This window comes from Nicotiana sylvestris, chromosome 10, assembly GCF_000393655.2.
Source record: "Nicotiana sylvestris chromosome 10, ASM39365v2, whole genome shotgun sequence".
In the NCBI taxonomy this organism is placed as follows: Eukaryota; Viridiplantae; Streptophyta; class Magnoliopsida; order Solanales; family Solanaceae; genus Nicotiana; species Nicotiana sylvestris.
The window spans coordinates 158,889,003-158,904,436 of record NC_091066.1 but is presented as its reverse complement, the minus strand read 5'-3'; the positions used below and the strand labels follow the sequence as shown (position 1 = coordinate 158,904,436).

General features: G+C 43.2%; 1 protein-coding gene across 1 annotated transcript; it reads left to right on the top strand.

Annotated features, from left to right (window-relative positions):
• The first annotated feature begins 13,253 nt into the window (after nucleotides 1-13,253).
• LOC138880173 (uncharacterized) lies at nucleotides 13,254-14,471 on the top strand. The gene is made up of 2 exons (XM_070159845.1): nucleotides 13,254-13,854; nucleotides 14,452-14,471. Exons 1-2 carry the CDS (start codon nucleotides 13,254-13,256, stop codon nucleotides 14,469-14,471), a joined length of 621 nt encoding a protein of 206 aa, XP_070015946.1.
• Nucleotides 14,472-15,434: the final 963 nt, after the last annotated feature.

Genomic DNA, 15,434 nt, shown 5'->3' with positions numbered 1-15,434 from the left:
TACTTTAACTCTATTTGTGATGACTTTCTCCATATCTATGGAGTAGTTTACCTTAGGATTTGACATGAATTAGTTGACTGCACGATTATATGCTATGTTGGTTCCAGTTGAGGTGTACGGGTGAATCTATTATGGCCTACGGAGATTGAGACCGAGGATGGCTCGAGTAAAGGAAATTTTTTTGACAAAGGTTATATTATGCTTCATAGGTATGTAAGAATCACAGAATGTCTTGAGTGGTTATTGGTAAAGGATGTGCGGTGCATAGAGGAGGAAGTTGCTTGGTCGTAGGTGAGGTTACATTCTGTGGTGTTGGAGTACTAATGAGACACAGGTTGTTTGGTTCATTTGATTAGTCTAATTTCGGTCTGAGTAGAGTGGATAACTCTCAAGAATGGTTCTAATGGGTTCAAGATTCTACATGTAATAATTGGAGATTTTCAAGTTGTATAATTGGCTAGAAACTGAGGTTTGCATTGGAGCGTGTCAAGACTTGTGTCATTTCTATATCAATTATGGGATTCTATATATCAATATTAGGAAGATAATGGTTCCGGATTCGCAGGAAGTCTCTTCAGGGTAGGTATTTTCAATGTGGTGCTTTTGGGAATATTTAAGAGAGTACTCAGCAGCTTATGAGCCTTAGACAGGATGGTTTTATGCTTGGGTCTCGTGTGGTGAGTCTGGGTTAAGGAATGGTGGTGTTATAGAAAGAAGAAGTATCAAGTTGAAGGTAAACCAGAAGGAACTTGGATAGATGGGATAGCTTGGTAGTAGGCCAGATCGGCATGGTAAGGATATGATTAGTTCCTTGGATGCTTACAAGCTAATGAATTTCTACATGTGTTTCGTGGCAATGCTCTTGGGTTTTAGTGGTCTGCATAGTTTTGTTGAGTTAGAAGGATTCAGTCCTGACAGGTTTGGTTTTGTGCAAAAGGGAGTTGGAGAGTTCTTGATGATTTCTACCATGATTTGGAGGTGTATATTTTCTACCGGCATGAGGAGCGTGGGATGTACCATGATTTTCTTCCAGACGGGCTCAAGGGAAAGTTCTCGGTTAGTTGACTACATAGTTGCTTGTGGCTCGGAAGGGATATGAAGTTCTCATGTTATCCTAGGATGGTATGGTACATGCAGTATATTGTGAAGGATTGAGATTTGCGTGTGTAAGGTTACGGTTCAGTTCTGAAAGGAAGATTATAAAATTCTTAGGCAGCACGGGCAGTTTCAGATGATTAAGGAAATGGTATTGCTAATTTGTGTTACTTGACGGGGGTATACGTTTCAGAAAAAGGGTAATGTGATTGAGATTGATAATACTTCATTATTATTGCGGCACTCTCTTGTTGGATCGACTTCTGATATTCGAGTTTGCTTGGTGGTACAGAAGAATTTTAGGAGTACCTCTCATAGATGTTTGGGTATTAGAGGTGTGTTGCATATTCAGGTGGATTTGGGATCAGATATGGTGATTCGTGTGGTATATGGAGTTGGAAACTGGGAGTTCCCATAAACAGGTTTGGTTGTGGTTGTGAACCGAGTACATCGGTCTTGTGTGGTAACTATCGAAGGTTCGGAGACTCGAGTGGATCCTTTGTGGCTTGGTATATTAGATTTTGATGTGACATTGGGTATGGACTAGTTTTCTCCGTGTCGTGTTATTCTGGGCTATTACGCTAAGGCGGCGATGTTGGCTATGCCGGGAATGCCACGGGTTGAGTGGCGAGGTTCGACGGATTATGTTCTTAGTAGGGTGGTTTTATGTTTCGAAGACCCAGCGAATGGTTGGGAAGGATTATCTTTCTTATTCTGGCCTTCGTGATGGATGTCAGTGCAGAAACTCCTACCATTGATTCATTTTCGGTGGTGAGGGACCTTTCGGATGTGTTTCTTGCGGCGGGGCATGTCGCCAAGCAAAGTTGTTGATTTCAATATTGATTTTGTGTCGGGCACTGTTTCATATGGTACTAGCGGAGTTAAAGGAGTTGAAGGAGTAGTTTCAGAAACTCCTTGATAAGGGGTTCATTGGTAGACCTATATGTATGTGTGTTCTACATCGAGATTGCTTTGTTGACTTCGAGTTGCTATTGCTGAGGGATTTGTTGATTCGGTTGTTATTGAGCTATTAGTGTTCTGAGGTGATCTATGAGTTACTTTTCTATGTTGCGAGGCGTTATGATTTGTTAGTTATAAGAACATATGGTGCGGCTTTATTGGAGTTTCATAGTGGAAGTCGAGCGGGAAGAGTATCTAGGTATTTCTCGGTGATTGGTGTATCGGTTATGTCCTTTCAGGTTTGTGTACAGTTATGTCAATTGCCTCACTGTGGTTACGATGATTTGCTTTGGTTTTAGACATCATATTGCGCATGGTTATCGATTTTGAGCATAGTGACTTGAGGTGTTTCATGCGGACCAGTGCTTGGAGGAGGTCGCGCATTGGAGCGAAGCTATGTGGAGGTATGATCCTACGAGTTAGATTCGTGTGTTCTATTTCTATAATGTGTGACGGATTCTCAGCATTGTTTGTGGTAGTACTGGTGAGTTTGCGGTACAACTCTTTCATTTGAGTCATTTTCATGATTTGAGTATGTTCGGATTGTTGCTTATTGGTGCGCGAATTGCACAAGTTACGGCTTTAGACTTTATTGATGTGTCATGTAACCAGAGTAATTGTGTTAGATTAGATGAGATCATTGGGGTCTTTAATAAATACAAACAGATTCAATTTTAGCATGTTGGAAGGATAATATCGAGGTTCGGCTCAGAAATTTGCTATGGTCTTTTGCCAAAGGAGAAGTGGCTTCATGAATGGTTGATTTGAGAAATGGCTATGGCTTACTGCGTGTTTCATTTATCATTGGCAGCATATGAAAGTGTTGGAATGAGACTTTATTTGATAAGAGTTTTTCTATCGGTATTCGGTTGCTGTGTGCAACTACTGTGATTAGAAGTTATCACTACAAGTGTTGGAGTTATGTGTTATATCATGTAATTGCACCTGAGGCTGCAGGTATGGGTTATTACAGCTTGTTCGGGCTTATTCAGAGTATAGATGTGATATTCTGATCATGTGGGTGATTTCGGAAGTGGAAATGTGGTTCTAAGTTTATGGGCTAGGCTGGATTGTGAAATTTCAGTTACATTTTGTTATCGAACCTATATGAGATAAGGTGATATGGGATCACCCCAGGGTATGTGCATGGTAAGGTTATTCAGCGGTTGGTTGGCTTTTGGAACAACTCTAGGTACGTTCGAAGACGAATGTATGTTTAAGTGGGGGAGGATGTAACGACCCGACCGGTCATTTTGAGCTTTTGCACTTCGCTCGCCAGTTCTCGGGCATGACTAGTCCCATATTATGCATTGTGACTTATGTAAATCGTCGGTTTTAGTTTTCAGGTTAATCGGAATAGATATGGAAGGATGATTCTCAGTTGGAAGCTTTAAATTTGAAAGGTTTGACTCAATCTTGACTTTTTAGTATTTGATCTAAGATTTGGATTTTCATGATTTGGTTAGCTCCGTAAGGTGATTTGGAACTTAGGAGCGTGATCGGAATGTAATTTGGAGGTCCGTAGTAGATTTAGGCTTGAATTGACAAAATTGGACTTTTGGCGTTCTCTAGTTTATAAGTGAGATTTTGATATAGGGGTTGGAATGAAATTCCGCGAGTTGCAGTAGTTCCGTTGTGTCATTTGGGATGTGTTTGCAAAAGTTCAAGTCATTCGGACGTGGTTTGGTTGGGTTTTTGATCAAAAGTGTAATTCGGAAGATTTTGGAAACGTAGGCCTAAAACCGATGTGTTTTGGTTGATTCGATGTTGTTTGAGGTGTTTTGAAGATTGGTATAAGTTTCAATAAGGTTATGGGTCATGTATGTTCTTTTGGTTGAGGTCCCGGGGTGATTTCGGATGGTTGGCGGAGAGTTTGGAGTTTTGGTAAAGCTGCAGATTTTCTGGTTCTGTTGTTTCAGTACCTGCGGATTGGGGACCGCAGGTGCGATGTCGCAGATGCGAAGAAGAGGGCCGCAGAAGCGAAAAGGGCCTAGGAAGTCTGGGGCCGCAGAAGCGGCTGAGGAGACACACCTGCGATAACGCAGGTGCGGGAAAAGGATCGCAAAAGCGGAAAATGGTCGTTTAAGTGATGACCGCAGAGGTAGTCCATTTACCGCAAATGCGGTGCCGCAGAAGCGGGGATTTGGCCACAGGTGCGGAATCCCTGGGCTAGAAAGTATAAATTATTTCCTTCGCGATTTTTGAGCTATTCCACCATTGCTAAGTCGGTTTTTAGAGCTTTTTGGATGATTTGAAGAAGGGTTTCAAGGGGACTTCATTGAGGTAAGGATTGCGGACCTAAAACTCGTTCCTATGGTATTATTTCACGGATTAGAGCTATAACTAATGGAATATAAGGGTTAAAATTGGGGAAACTAGGGCTTGGTATTGGAGACCTATACTTGAGGATTTGAGTGACCATTTATGGTCGGATTTTGGTACTTTTGATATGTATGAACTCGTGGGTAGATAAGGAATCCATTGATGTGAATTTTATTGAATTTCGAGACGTGGGCCCAGGGGTCGGGTTTTGGTAATTTCGAGATTTATGTTGTAAATTGATTATTTTCGCATTGGCTTCGTTCCCTTAGCGATGTTGTGATTCTAATTTGGATAGATTCGACGCGAGTAGAGGCCGATTCGAGGGGCAAAGGCATCATGGGCTAGAGTTTGCACCGGTTTGAGGTGAGTAATGATTGTAAATGTCGTCCTGAGGGTATGAAACCCCAAATTGCTCATCGTTGTGCTATATTGAGGTGATGCACACGCTAGATGACGAGCGTGGGGTCGTGCACTGTTGGGGATTGTGATTTAGTCCGTCCTGAATGACTATTTTACTGCATATTTGATTGAAAATTATTTGCTATCATCATGTTTTGGGCTGAATGCCATATTTGAGCCTCGTGCCAACTATTTGAACTCTTAGGGGATTTTTACTGATATTTCCTCACAATTTTGACTTTATACTTGAACTCAGTCATAGTGGCTTGTGAGGTTTTTGACTGAGTAAAGCCGAGGGCCTATGTTGTGAGAAAACACCTGATTATGATTATGAGGCCGAGGGCCTGAGATTTGTATGCCACGAGGTGGCTTATTGATATGAGGTTGAGAGCCTAGTGATGATGCCACAAGATGTCTTGATATTGTGCTTGGGCCGTAAGGGGCCCCTCCAGTAGTCTGTACACCCCTAGTGAGCGCGGGTACCCACTGTGATTGGAGATATAGCCCGAGGGGCTGGTGTTGTTTCTAAGATATGGCTGGTGTTTATCTTTCCTAATTGCCTGTTATTTACTTGCTTAATTGTTAAAAAGACATTTTATGAAGTTTAAACTGAACTTAGTGACTTTACACATCTTTACTGATTCACTGTTTTTACTAGCTTTTACTGCTTCATTACAGCCTGTAATGTGCCTTACATGATTTCACATTTCTCAGTCTTTATTTATGATTATTAGTCACTGAGTTGGAGTACTCACTTTACGCCATGCACCCCGTGTGCAGATTCAGGCGCTGCTGATCCTGTTTGCGAGGGTTTAGAGCTCCCGCCAGATTTCGGAGTCCACGAGGTAGCTACCTTGCAACTGCAACCCCGTGCTTCTCCCCCTTTATCTAATTTCCTTTCCCTTAGTAGTGATTTTGTAGTAGCTTTGTAGACTCTTCAGACTTATATTAAATTGTAGATGCTCATGACTGGTGACACCCCAGTATCGGGCAGTGTTGGGTTGTTTTTCCGCAAATCGTACTATTTTATCTACCTTCTTTTGGGATTTATGATTCTGATTTAGACTTAATACTTATTACTTTAATTGCTTAAAATTAAAATGGGAATGTGTCGGCTGACCTTGTCTTCACGAGAGGTGCCATCACGACCGGGTCGCGATTTAGGGTCGTGACACAGGCATTGGATGTTATTTTCACTGTCAGCTATTTCATGTAATATTCTATTGTGCCATGTGGGTTGTGAGACGACTTGATTAGTTGCACATGAGTTGAGGTCCCGCGTAGTTATGGTGTTATATAAGCAGGATGACTCTCGAGATGCAGATAATATATCGTACCTTAGTTGTGCTTGAGTTTTGTAACTATAACGACCCGGACGGTCGTCTTAAGGTTAACGCCCCGATCCCGTATTAACTATTTTCCTCGTGTTTATTTCTGTTATTTTGATTTGCCGGGATGTTCGATTTGGAAATTTGACCGTAGTAGGAACAATGTGAAGACAGCCTCGGAATGGAATTCCGATGGTTCCGTTAGCTCCGTTGGATGATTTCGGGTTTAAGAGTGTGTTCGGATGGTGTTTTGGAGGTACATAGCTAATTTAGGCTTGAAATCCCGAAAGTTGAATTTTTGAAGTTTCCGGTTCGATAGTGAGATTTTGATCCGAGGGTCGGAATGGAATTCCGGAAGTTGGAGTAGCTCCATAGTGTTGAATGTGATGTGTGTGCAAAATTTCAGGTCATTCGGACGAGGTTTGATAGACCTTTTGATCAAATGCGTATATTGTGAGTTTTTGAAGTTCTTAGGCTTGAATCTGATGTTAAATTGGTGTTCTGATGTCGTTTTGAGCGTTCCGAAGGTTGGAACAAGTTTGAATGATGTTTTAGGATTGGTTAGCATGTTTGGTTGAGGTCCCGGGGGCTTCGGGTGAGTTTTGGGTGCTTGGCGGAAGTTGAATTTGGACTTAGGAAGATTTTTCATTACTGAACGTGTCATAACCGTACCTGCGTGTGTAATACCGTAGGTGCCGCGCCCCAGAGGTGGCTAATGGATTGCAGAAGCGGAATTTTGGTGCAGCTGCAAGAGCCGCAGGTGTGAGAAGGGTAACGCACCTGCGAGACCGCAGGTGCGGAAAGGCTATCGCAGAAGCGGAAAATTGATTTAAGTGAAATGTCGCCGATGCGACCATGTCCTCGCAGAAGCGGGACCGCATATGCGGTCACAGAGCCGCAGATGCAGATTAGCTGGGTAGAAACATATAAATTTTTGCCTTCGCAAATTTGAGCTATTTTCATCTCTTTTCAAGCGGGAAGAAGCCTTGGGAGCATTTTCAAGAGAGATTTTTGGAGGAATTCATTGGGGTAAGGTCTTTGGTCCCTAAACTTGTTATTGGGGTGATTTTTATCTTTATAAACATGAAAATTTAAGGAAAATCAGTGGTAATTTGGGAGTTAGGGTTTGACTAATTAGAGACCTTTGAGTGATAATTTGATGGACCATTTGAGGTCCGATTTTGGTACTTTTGGTATGACTGAACTCGTGAGAGTGTGAGGATTCTGGAAATGCAAATTTCAATAGATTCCGAGATGTGGTCCCGAGGGGCTTTTAGTGTCATTTTACCTAATTTCGCGTTCTAGCTTAGAATTATTTTTGTAGAATCAGTTACTTGAAGTGTTATTTATATTATGAAATTGAATTGAATAGATCTAAGCTATTTGGAGTCGAGTACTCGTGGCAAGAGCGTGGTTTCAGATTGATTTGAGCTGGTTCGAGGTAACTGGCTTTCCTAACCTTGTGTGGGGGACCTCTCCCTTAGGATTTGGTATATTGGTAATTAAAATGCCTTGTACGTGAGGTGACGAGTGCTTACTTTAGCTAATTATTAAAAATCCGGATTTCTTTAAGTAATTTCAATTGTGTTCATTTCTCCTGTTTTATACTACTTGCAATTTAAGCCTGCTGCTAGCTTAGAAAAAGCATGTTTAATTGACTTAATTATTTATTTGCTTAAACTGCCTTAATTGTATTATGTGAAGCATGTTAAGTTAGAATTACTTGTTTTACTTGGTATGAAATTGAGCTTGATTGAGTATTCTTGTGTTGCTGCTGTGTGTTTTACTTTGGGACTACAGGACGACAACTTAGGAGATCCCTGACACGTATATTGAGGATAGCAAGATAACCTCGGGATACAAAGAGATCCTTAGCATATATTGAGGATACCAAGAGATCCTTGGGATACCAAGAGATCCCTAGCATATATTGAGGATACCAAGAGATCCCTAGCATACATTGAGGATACCAATAGATCCCCGGGATACTAAGAGATCCCCGGCATATATATTGAGGATATTGAGAGATCCCCGGTTATTATCCTTGTGAAGCATGGTATTTCCTTGTGATTGTCTTTCTCTGTTCTAGTTGTTGTATTCCTTATTATCCTGTATTAAATTCTTATTGTCAGCTTTCAATTGTACTGCTTGTGTTATTCTGTCATCTCTTATATTTATTTAATCTCAGTCGGGCCCTGACCTTCCTCGTCACTACCCAACCGAGGTTAGGCTTGGCACTTACTGAGTACCGATGTGGTGTACTCATGCCCTTTTCTGAGCATGTTTCGTAGACTTTCCATGCTTGAGTCGAGGCGTTCGTAGAGACTCCGAGGTATATCTTCCGCATCCGCACATCGAAGAGTCCCTTTCCTACTCATCCTTTTGTATTTGCCCTTCCGTACTTGTATCCTTGTTAGATATTCTAGAGTTAGACGTTGTAGACTTTCAAAGGCTTGTGATCATGAGATTCCGAGTTTTGGAAAAATGTGTTTAGCTTTCTAGAGTTATTATTGTGTATGCCAAGCGGCACTTTAAATTTCCTGTTTTATTTCATTGTTTCAGTTTTAAATTATTTCTTCTACAAATTGGTTTTTTTTCACATTGTTAGGCTTACCTAGTCGGATAGACTAGGTGCCGTCACGATGGTTCACGGAGGACAGACCGGGGTCGTGACACGTTGGTATTAGAGCTCTAGGTTCATAGGAGTCATGAATCACAAGCCGATTTATTAGAGTCTCGTAGATTAGTACGAAAACGTCTGTACTTATCTGTGAGAGGCTATGTAACCGTTAGGAAAATTCCACTTCATTTGATTTCCTTGTAGGGCGAGATTTGATATCACAATTCTAAACTTCTTTCTTCTATTCTCTCATAGATGGTGAGGACACGCGCTACCCGAGATGATCAGGCACCCGCGCCCCCTGCTGCAGTCGTCAGATGCCGAGGCCGGTGTAGAGGCCGAGGACATGCACGTGGTGCAGCTAGAGCACCTGCGCGAGCTGCCACCGAGGTACTACTAACAGTTCCAGCCGGAGTCCAGGCACATGATACGCCTACTGCTACTACTACTCTAGCACTTTAGGAGACTCTGGCACAGTTCATGAGCATGTACACCACTTTGGCTCAAGCAGAGTTGTTTCCCCTTGCTGCAGCTATGTCTTAGGCTGGGGGAGGAGCACAGACTCCCACCGCCCGCACTCCTGAGCAGCGAGTGCATGTTGAGCAGGTCCCGAAGATTATTCCTTTACAACCTACAGTCCGAGATTAGCCCGAAGACAGGGCAACATCTTCCGAGAATGAGCAGCTGAGGCTTGAGAGGTTCAAGAAGTACAAGCCTCTTGAATTCAATGGTCTATCATCGGATGATGATCTGGGATTTCTGGATGAGTGTTACCGTATTCTCTGTACCTTGGATATATCAAAATCGAGCGGGGTTTCCTTCACTACTTTCCAGCTTCGAGGAGCCGCCTATGAGTGGTGGCACACCTATGAGTTAGATAGTCCCGATGAGTCTGTTTCGTTGACTTGGACTCAGTTTTCAGATCTGTTCCTATAAGAGTATGTTCCTTAGAGCCAAAGGGATGCATGGCGCGCAGAGTTTGAGCATTTGCGCCAGGGTGCTATGACTGTCTTAGAGTATGATGTCCATTATACTAGTTTGTCTAGACATGCACCAGCCTTGGTTTCTACAGTTCGTGAGAGGGTTCGTCAGTTTATTGAGGGCCTAATTCCCAACATCAGGTCTAGCATGGCTCGTGAATTGGAGATGGATATTTCTTATCAGCAGGTGGTGAGCATTGCTAGGAGGATTGAGGGTATGCATGCTAGGGAGAGAAAAGAGAGGGAGGCCAAGAGGTCTCGAGAGTCAGGCCATTATTCTGGTGCCCGTGCCACAACTGCAGGTCGTCCTGGTAGGGGTTATATGAGTCGCCCTATTCATTCAGCTCTTCCAGCAGCCAGTGGTATTCCAGCTCCTCCTAGACCTTAGGAGCCTTATTATGCACCTCCGATATCTAGCGCACCTCTGGTATCTAGCGCACCTCCTACGCGGGGTGCTTTCAGAGGTCAGTCCAGCAGACCTGGCCCAAACCAGTCATAGCCACCACGTCCTCCCAGAGATTGTTTTAAGTGTGGTGACTCATTCCATATGGTGAGGTATTGCCCTAGACTTGGGAGGAGTGCGCCTCCACAGAATTCTCAGCCACAGTGCGCCCTACAAAGTTCTCAGGCTATGGTTGCAGCTCCAGTTGCTACACCACCTACTCAGCCAGCTAGAGGTGGAGGTCGGGGAGGTAGAGGTCGCCCTAGAGGGGGAGGCCAGGCCCGATACTATGCCCTTCCTGCCCGTAACGAGGCTGTTACCTCCAATTCTGTCATCATAGGTATTATACTGGTTTGTCACAGAGATTTATCGGTTCTATTCAATCTAGGCTCCACTTACTCGTATGTGTCTTCTTATTTTTCTCTACATTTGGGTGTACCTCAGGATTCTTTGAGTTCCCCTGTTTATGTTTCTACTCCTATAAGAGATTCTCTTGTTATGGACCGTATTTATCGGTCGTGTTTGGTTGCTCTTAGTAGTTTCAAGACCAGATTCGATTTATTGATGCTCAACATGGTAGATGTTGATATTATCTTGAGCATGGACTCGTTGTCGGCCCATTATGCTATTCTTGATTGTCACGCCAAAACCATGAATGTTGGCTATGCCAGGTGTGCCGCGTGTTGAGTGGAGGGGTACTTTAGATCACACTCCCAGTAGAGTTATTTCTTTCCTTAAGGCTCAGCATATGGTTGAGAAGGGGTGTGACGCATATTTAGCTTATGTGCGAGATGTCAGTATTGATACCCTTTCAGTTGATTCAGTCCCAATAGTATGGGGTTTTCCCAATATGTTTCCAGCTGATCTTCCGGGCATGCCGCGTGATAGAGATATTGATTTCGGCATTGATCTGTTGTCGGTCACTCAGCCCATTGCTATTCCTCCATATCGTATGGCTCCTCCTGAGTTGAAGGAGTTGAAGGATTAGTTATAGGAATTGCTTGATAAGGGTTTTATTCGACCCAGTGTTTCACCTTGGGGTGCTCCTATCTTGTTTGTGAAGTAAAAGAATGGTTCTATGCATATGTGTATTGATTATCGCCAGTTGAACAAGGTTACAGTGAAGAACCATTATCCTTTGCCTCGTATTGATGATCTGTTTGACCAACTTCAAGGCGCACGGGTGTTTTCCAAGATTGACTTGCGCTCAGGTTACCATCAGTTAAAGATTCGGGAGCCAGATATCCTGAAGACTTCTTTCAGGACCCGGTATGGTCATTACACGTTTCTCGTTATATCATTTGGGATGACCAATGCCCAAGCAGCCTTTATGCATTTGATGCACAGTGTGTTCCGGCCATATCCTGACTCGTTCGTCATTGTCTTTATTGATGATATTCTGGTATATTCTCGGAGTCGGGAAGATCATGAGCAACACTTGAGGACAGTGCTTCAGACCTTGAGCGAAATGAAATTATATGCTAAGTTCTCGAAATGTGAGTTCTGGATGGATTCCGTGGCATTCTTAGGCCACGTGGTGTCGAGTGAGGGTATTCAGGTGGATCCGAAGAAAGTAGAGGTCGTGCAAAGTTGGCCCAAACCATCCTCAGTTATAGAGATCCTTAGTTTCCTTGGCTTGGCGGGTTATTACCGTTGTTTTGTTAAGGGTTTTTCATCGATTGCAGCCCTATGACCAGACTGACCCAGAAGGGTGCTCCGTTCCAGTGGACAGAAGAGTGTGAGGTTAGCTTTTGGAAGCTCAAGACAGCTTTGACTACAACCCCATATTTGATACTGCCTACAGGTTCAAGGTCTTACACGGTCTATTGTGATGCCTTAAGTATTGGCCTTGGAGCGGTTTTGATGCAGGACGGCAGGGTGATTGCCTACGCATCCAAACGGTTGAAGGTTCACGAGAAGAATTATCCGGTCCATGACCTGAAAATCTGGCGTCATTATTTGTATGGGGTTCCTTATGAAATTTATATTGATCATTAGAGCTTGCGGCACATGTTCAAGCAAAAGGATCTAAATTTGCACTAGAGGAAGTGGTTAGAGTTTCTGAAGGACTATGATATCAATATTCTATATCATTCGGACAATGCCAATGTGGTGGCCGATGCCTTGAGTCGGCGAGAAGAGAGTTTGTGGAGTTTGGCTTATCTACCAACATCGGAGAGGCCTATGGCGATGGATGTTCAGGCCTTAGCCAGCCAGTTTGTGAGATTGGATCTTTCGGATCCTAGTCGGGTTCTAGCTTGCGTGGTTTCTCGGTCTTCCTTATTTGATCGTATTCGGGAGCGTTAGTATGATGAACCTTATTTGCTTGTCCTCAAGGATAAGGTTCAGCACGGTGATGCTAGAGATGTGACTATTGGTGAGGACTGTGTATTGAGAATGCAGGGTCAAATTTGTGTACCCAATGTCGATGGGCTTCGGGTGTTGATTCTAGAGGAGGCCCATAGTTCACGGTATTCCATTCATCCGGGTGCCGTGAAGATGTATAAAGATTGAGGTAGCACTACTTGTGGATGCGATAAAGAAAGATATAGTTAGATTTGTAGCTCGGTGCCTCAACTGTCAGTAGGTGAAGTATGAGTACTAGAGATCGGGTGAGTTACTTCAGCAGATAGAGATTCTGGAGTGGAAGTGGGAGCGGATCACCATGGACTTTGTAGTTGGGCTCCCACGGACTTTGAGAAAGTTCTATGCTATTTGGGTTATTGTCAATCGGCTGCCCAAGTTCACGCATTTCATTCCTTTGTGTACTACCTATTATTCAAAGCGCCTAGCAGAGATTTATATTTGGGAGATTGTTCGTCTGTATGGTATTCCAGTTTCCATCATTTCAGATAGAGGTACGTAGTTCACATCACGATTCTGGAGGGCCCTTCAGAATGAGTTGGGTAATCGGGTGGAGTTGAGTACAACATTTCACCCCCAGATGGACGGATAGTCCGAGTGCACTATTCAGATTTTTGAGGATATGCTATGTGCGTGTGTTATTGAGTTTGGAGGTTCTTGGGATCAATTCTTTCCATTGGCAGAGTTTTCCTACAACAACAACTATCAGTCCAACATTCAGATGGCACCATATGAAGCTTTATATGGTATGGTTTAGATCTACGGTGGGTTGGTTTCAGTCGGGTGAGTCTAGATTATTGGGCACATACTTGGTTCAGGATGCTTTGGAGAAGGTTAAGGTGATTCGGGATAAACTCCGTACAACCCAGTCCAGACAGAAGAGTTACGTGGACCGGAAGGTTCGTGATGTTTCCTATATGGTTGGAGAGCGGGTTCTGCTTCGAGTATCGCCTATAAAGGGCATTATGACATTTGGGAAGAAAGGGAAGTTGAGTCTGAGGTTTATTGGCTCTTTTGAGATATTGCGACGTGTTTGGGAGGTTGCTTATGAGCTAGCCTTATCTCCCATCTTGGCAGAAGTCCACCCGGTATTTCATGTTTCGATGCTCCAGAGGTATCACGATGATCCGTCGCACTTGTTAGATTTCAGTTCAGTCCAGTTGGACAAGGATCTATCTTATGTTGAGGAGCCAGTGGCAATATTGGACATACAGGTTAGAAATATGATGTCAAAGAATATTGCATCAGTGAAGGTTCAATGGAGGGGTCAGCCAGTCGAGGAGGCGACCTGGGAGGCCGAGCAGAATATGTGCCGCCATTACCTTTATCTTTTCACTACTTCAGGTATGTCTTTATGCTCGTTCGAGGAGGAACGAATATTTAAGTGTAGGAGGATGTGACGACCCGGCTGGTCATCTTAAGAATTAATGCCCCGATCCCCTATTAACTGTTTTTCTCGTGTTTATTTCTGCTATTTTGATTTGCCAGGATGTTCGGTTTTGAGTTTCAGAGAGTTTTGGGACACTAGTCCCTAAATGAGAGCTTAAGTATTGGAAATTTGACCGTAGTCGGAACAGTGTGAAGATGGCCTCGGAATGGAATTTCGATGGCTCCATTAGCTCCGTTGGGTGATTTCGGGTTTAGGAGCATGTTCGAATGGTGTTTTGGAGGTCCATAGCTAATTTAGGCTTGAAATGCCAAAAGTTGAATTTTTGAAGTTTTCGATTCGATAGTGAGATTTTGATCTGAGTGTCGGAATGGAATTTCGTAAGTTGGAGTAGCTCTGTAGTGTTAAATGTAACGTGTGTGCAAAATTTCAGGTCATTCGGACGAGGTTTGATAGACTTTTTGATCGAAAGCATAAATTGTGAGTTTTTGAAGTTCTTAGTCTTGAATCCGATGTTAAATTTGTGTTCTGATGTTGTTTTGATCATTCCGAAGGTTGGAACAAGTTTGAATGATGTTTTAGGATTGATTGGCATGTTTGGTTGAGGTCCTAGGGGCCTCGAGTGAGTTTCGGGTGCTTGGCGGAAGTTGAATTTGGACTTAGGAAGATTTTTCATTGCTGAACCTGTCATAACCACACCTGCATGTGTGGGACCGTAGGTGCGGCTCTGCAGAAGCGGCTAATGGATCGCAGAAGCAGAATTTTGGTCCAGCTCTAGGAGCTGCAAGTGCGAGAAGGGTAACGCTCCTGCGAGACCGCAGGTGTGGAATGGCTGTCGTAGAAGCGGAAAATTGATTTAAGTGAAATGTCGCAGATGCGACCATGTCCTCACAAAAGCGAGACCGCAGATCTGGTCCCAGATCCGTAGAAACGGATTAGTTGGGCAGAAACATATAAATTCTTGCCTTCGCGAATTTGAGCTATTTTCACCTCTTTTCAAATGGGAATAAGCCATGGGGAACATTTTCAAGAGAGATTTTCGGAGGAATTCATTAGGGTAAGGTCTTTGGTCCCTAAACTTATTATTGGGGTGATTTTTATCAATATAAACATGAAAATTTAAGGAAATTTAGTGGTATCTTGGGGGTTAGGGCTTGACTAATTAGAGACCTTTGAGTGATTATTTGAGTGACCATTTGAGGCCCGATTTTTGTACTTTTGGTATGGATGAACTCGTGAGAGTGTGAGGATTCTGGAAATACAAATTTCACTCGATTCTGAGATGTGGGGCCGAGGGGAGTTTTGGTCATTTTACCTAATTTCGCGTTTTAGCTTAGAATTTCTTTGTAGAATCATTTACTTGAAGTGTTACTTACATTATGAAATTGAAATGAATAGATTTGGGACATTTGGAGTCGAGTACTCGTGGCAAAAGCGTGCTTTCAGATTGATTTGAGCTGGTTCGAAGTAAGTGGCTTGCCTAACCTTGTGGGGGGGACGTTCCCCTTAGGATTAGGTATATTTGATAATTGAAATG

What these genes read in the sequence shown, in the direction of transcription:
- LOC138880173 (XM_070159845.1), top strand. Translation starts at nt 13,254, where the DNA reads ATGGTATGGTTTAGATCTACGGTGGGTTGGTTTCAGTCGGGTGAGTCT. An exon ending in TTATCTTTTCACTACTTCAG is followed by an intron (nt 13,855 to 14,451) that starts GTATGTCTTTAT and finishes ATCATTCCGAAG; the next exon opens with GTTGGAACAAGTTTGAATGA.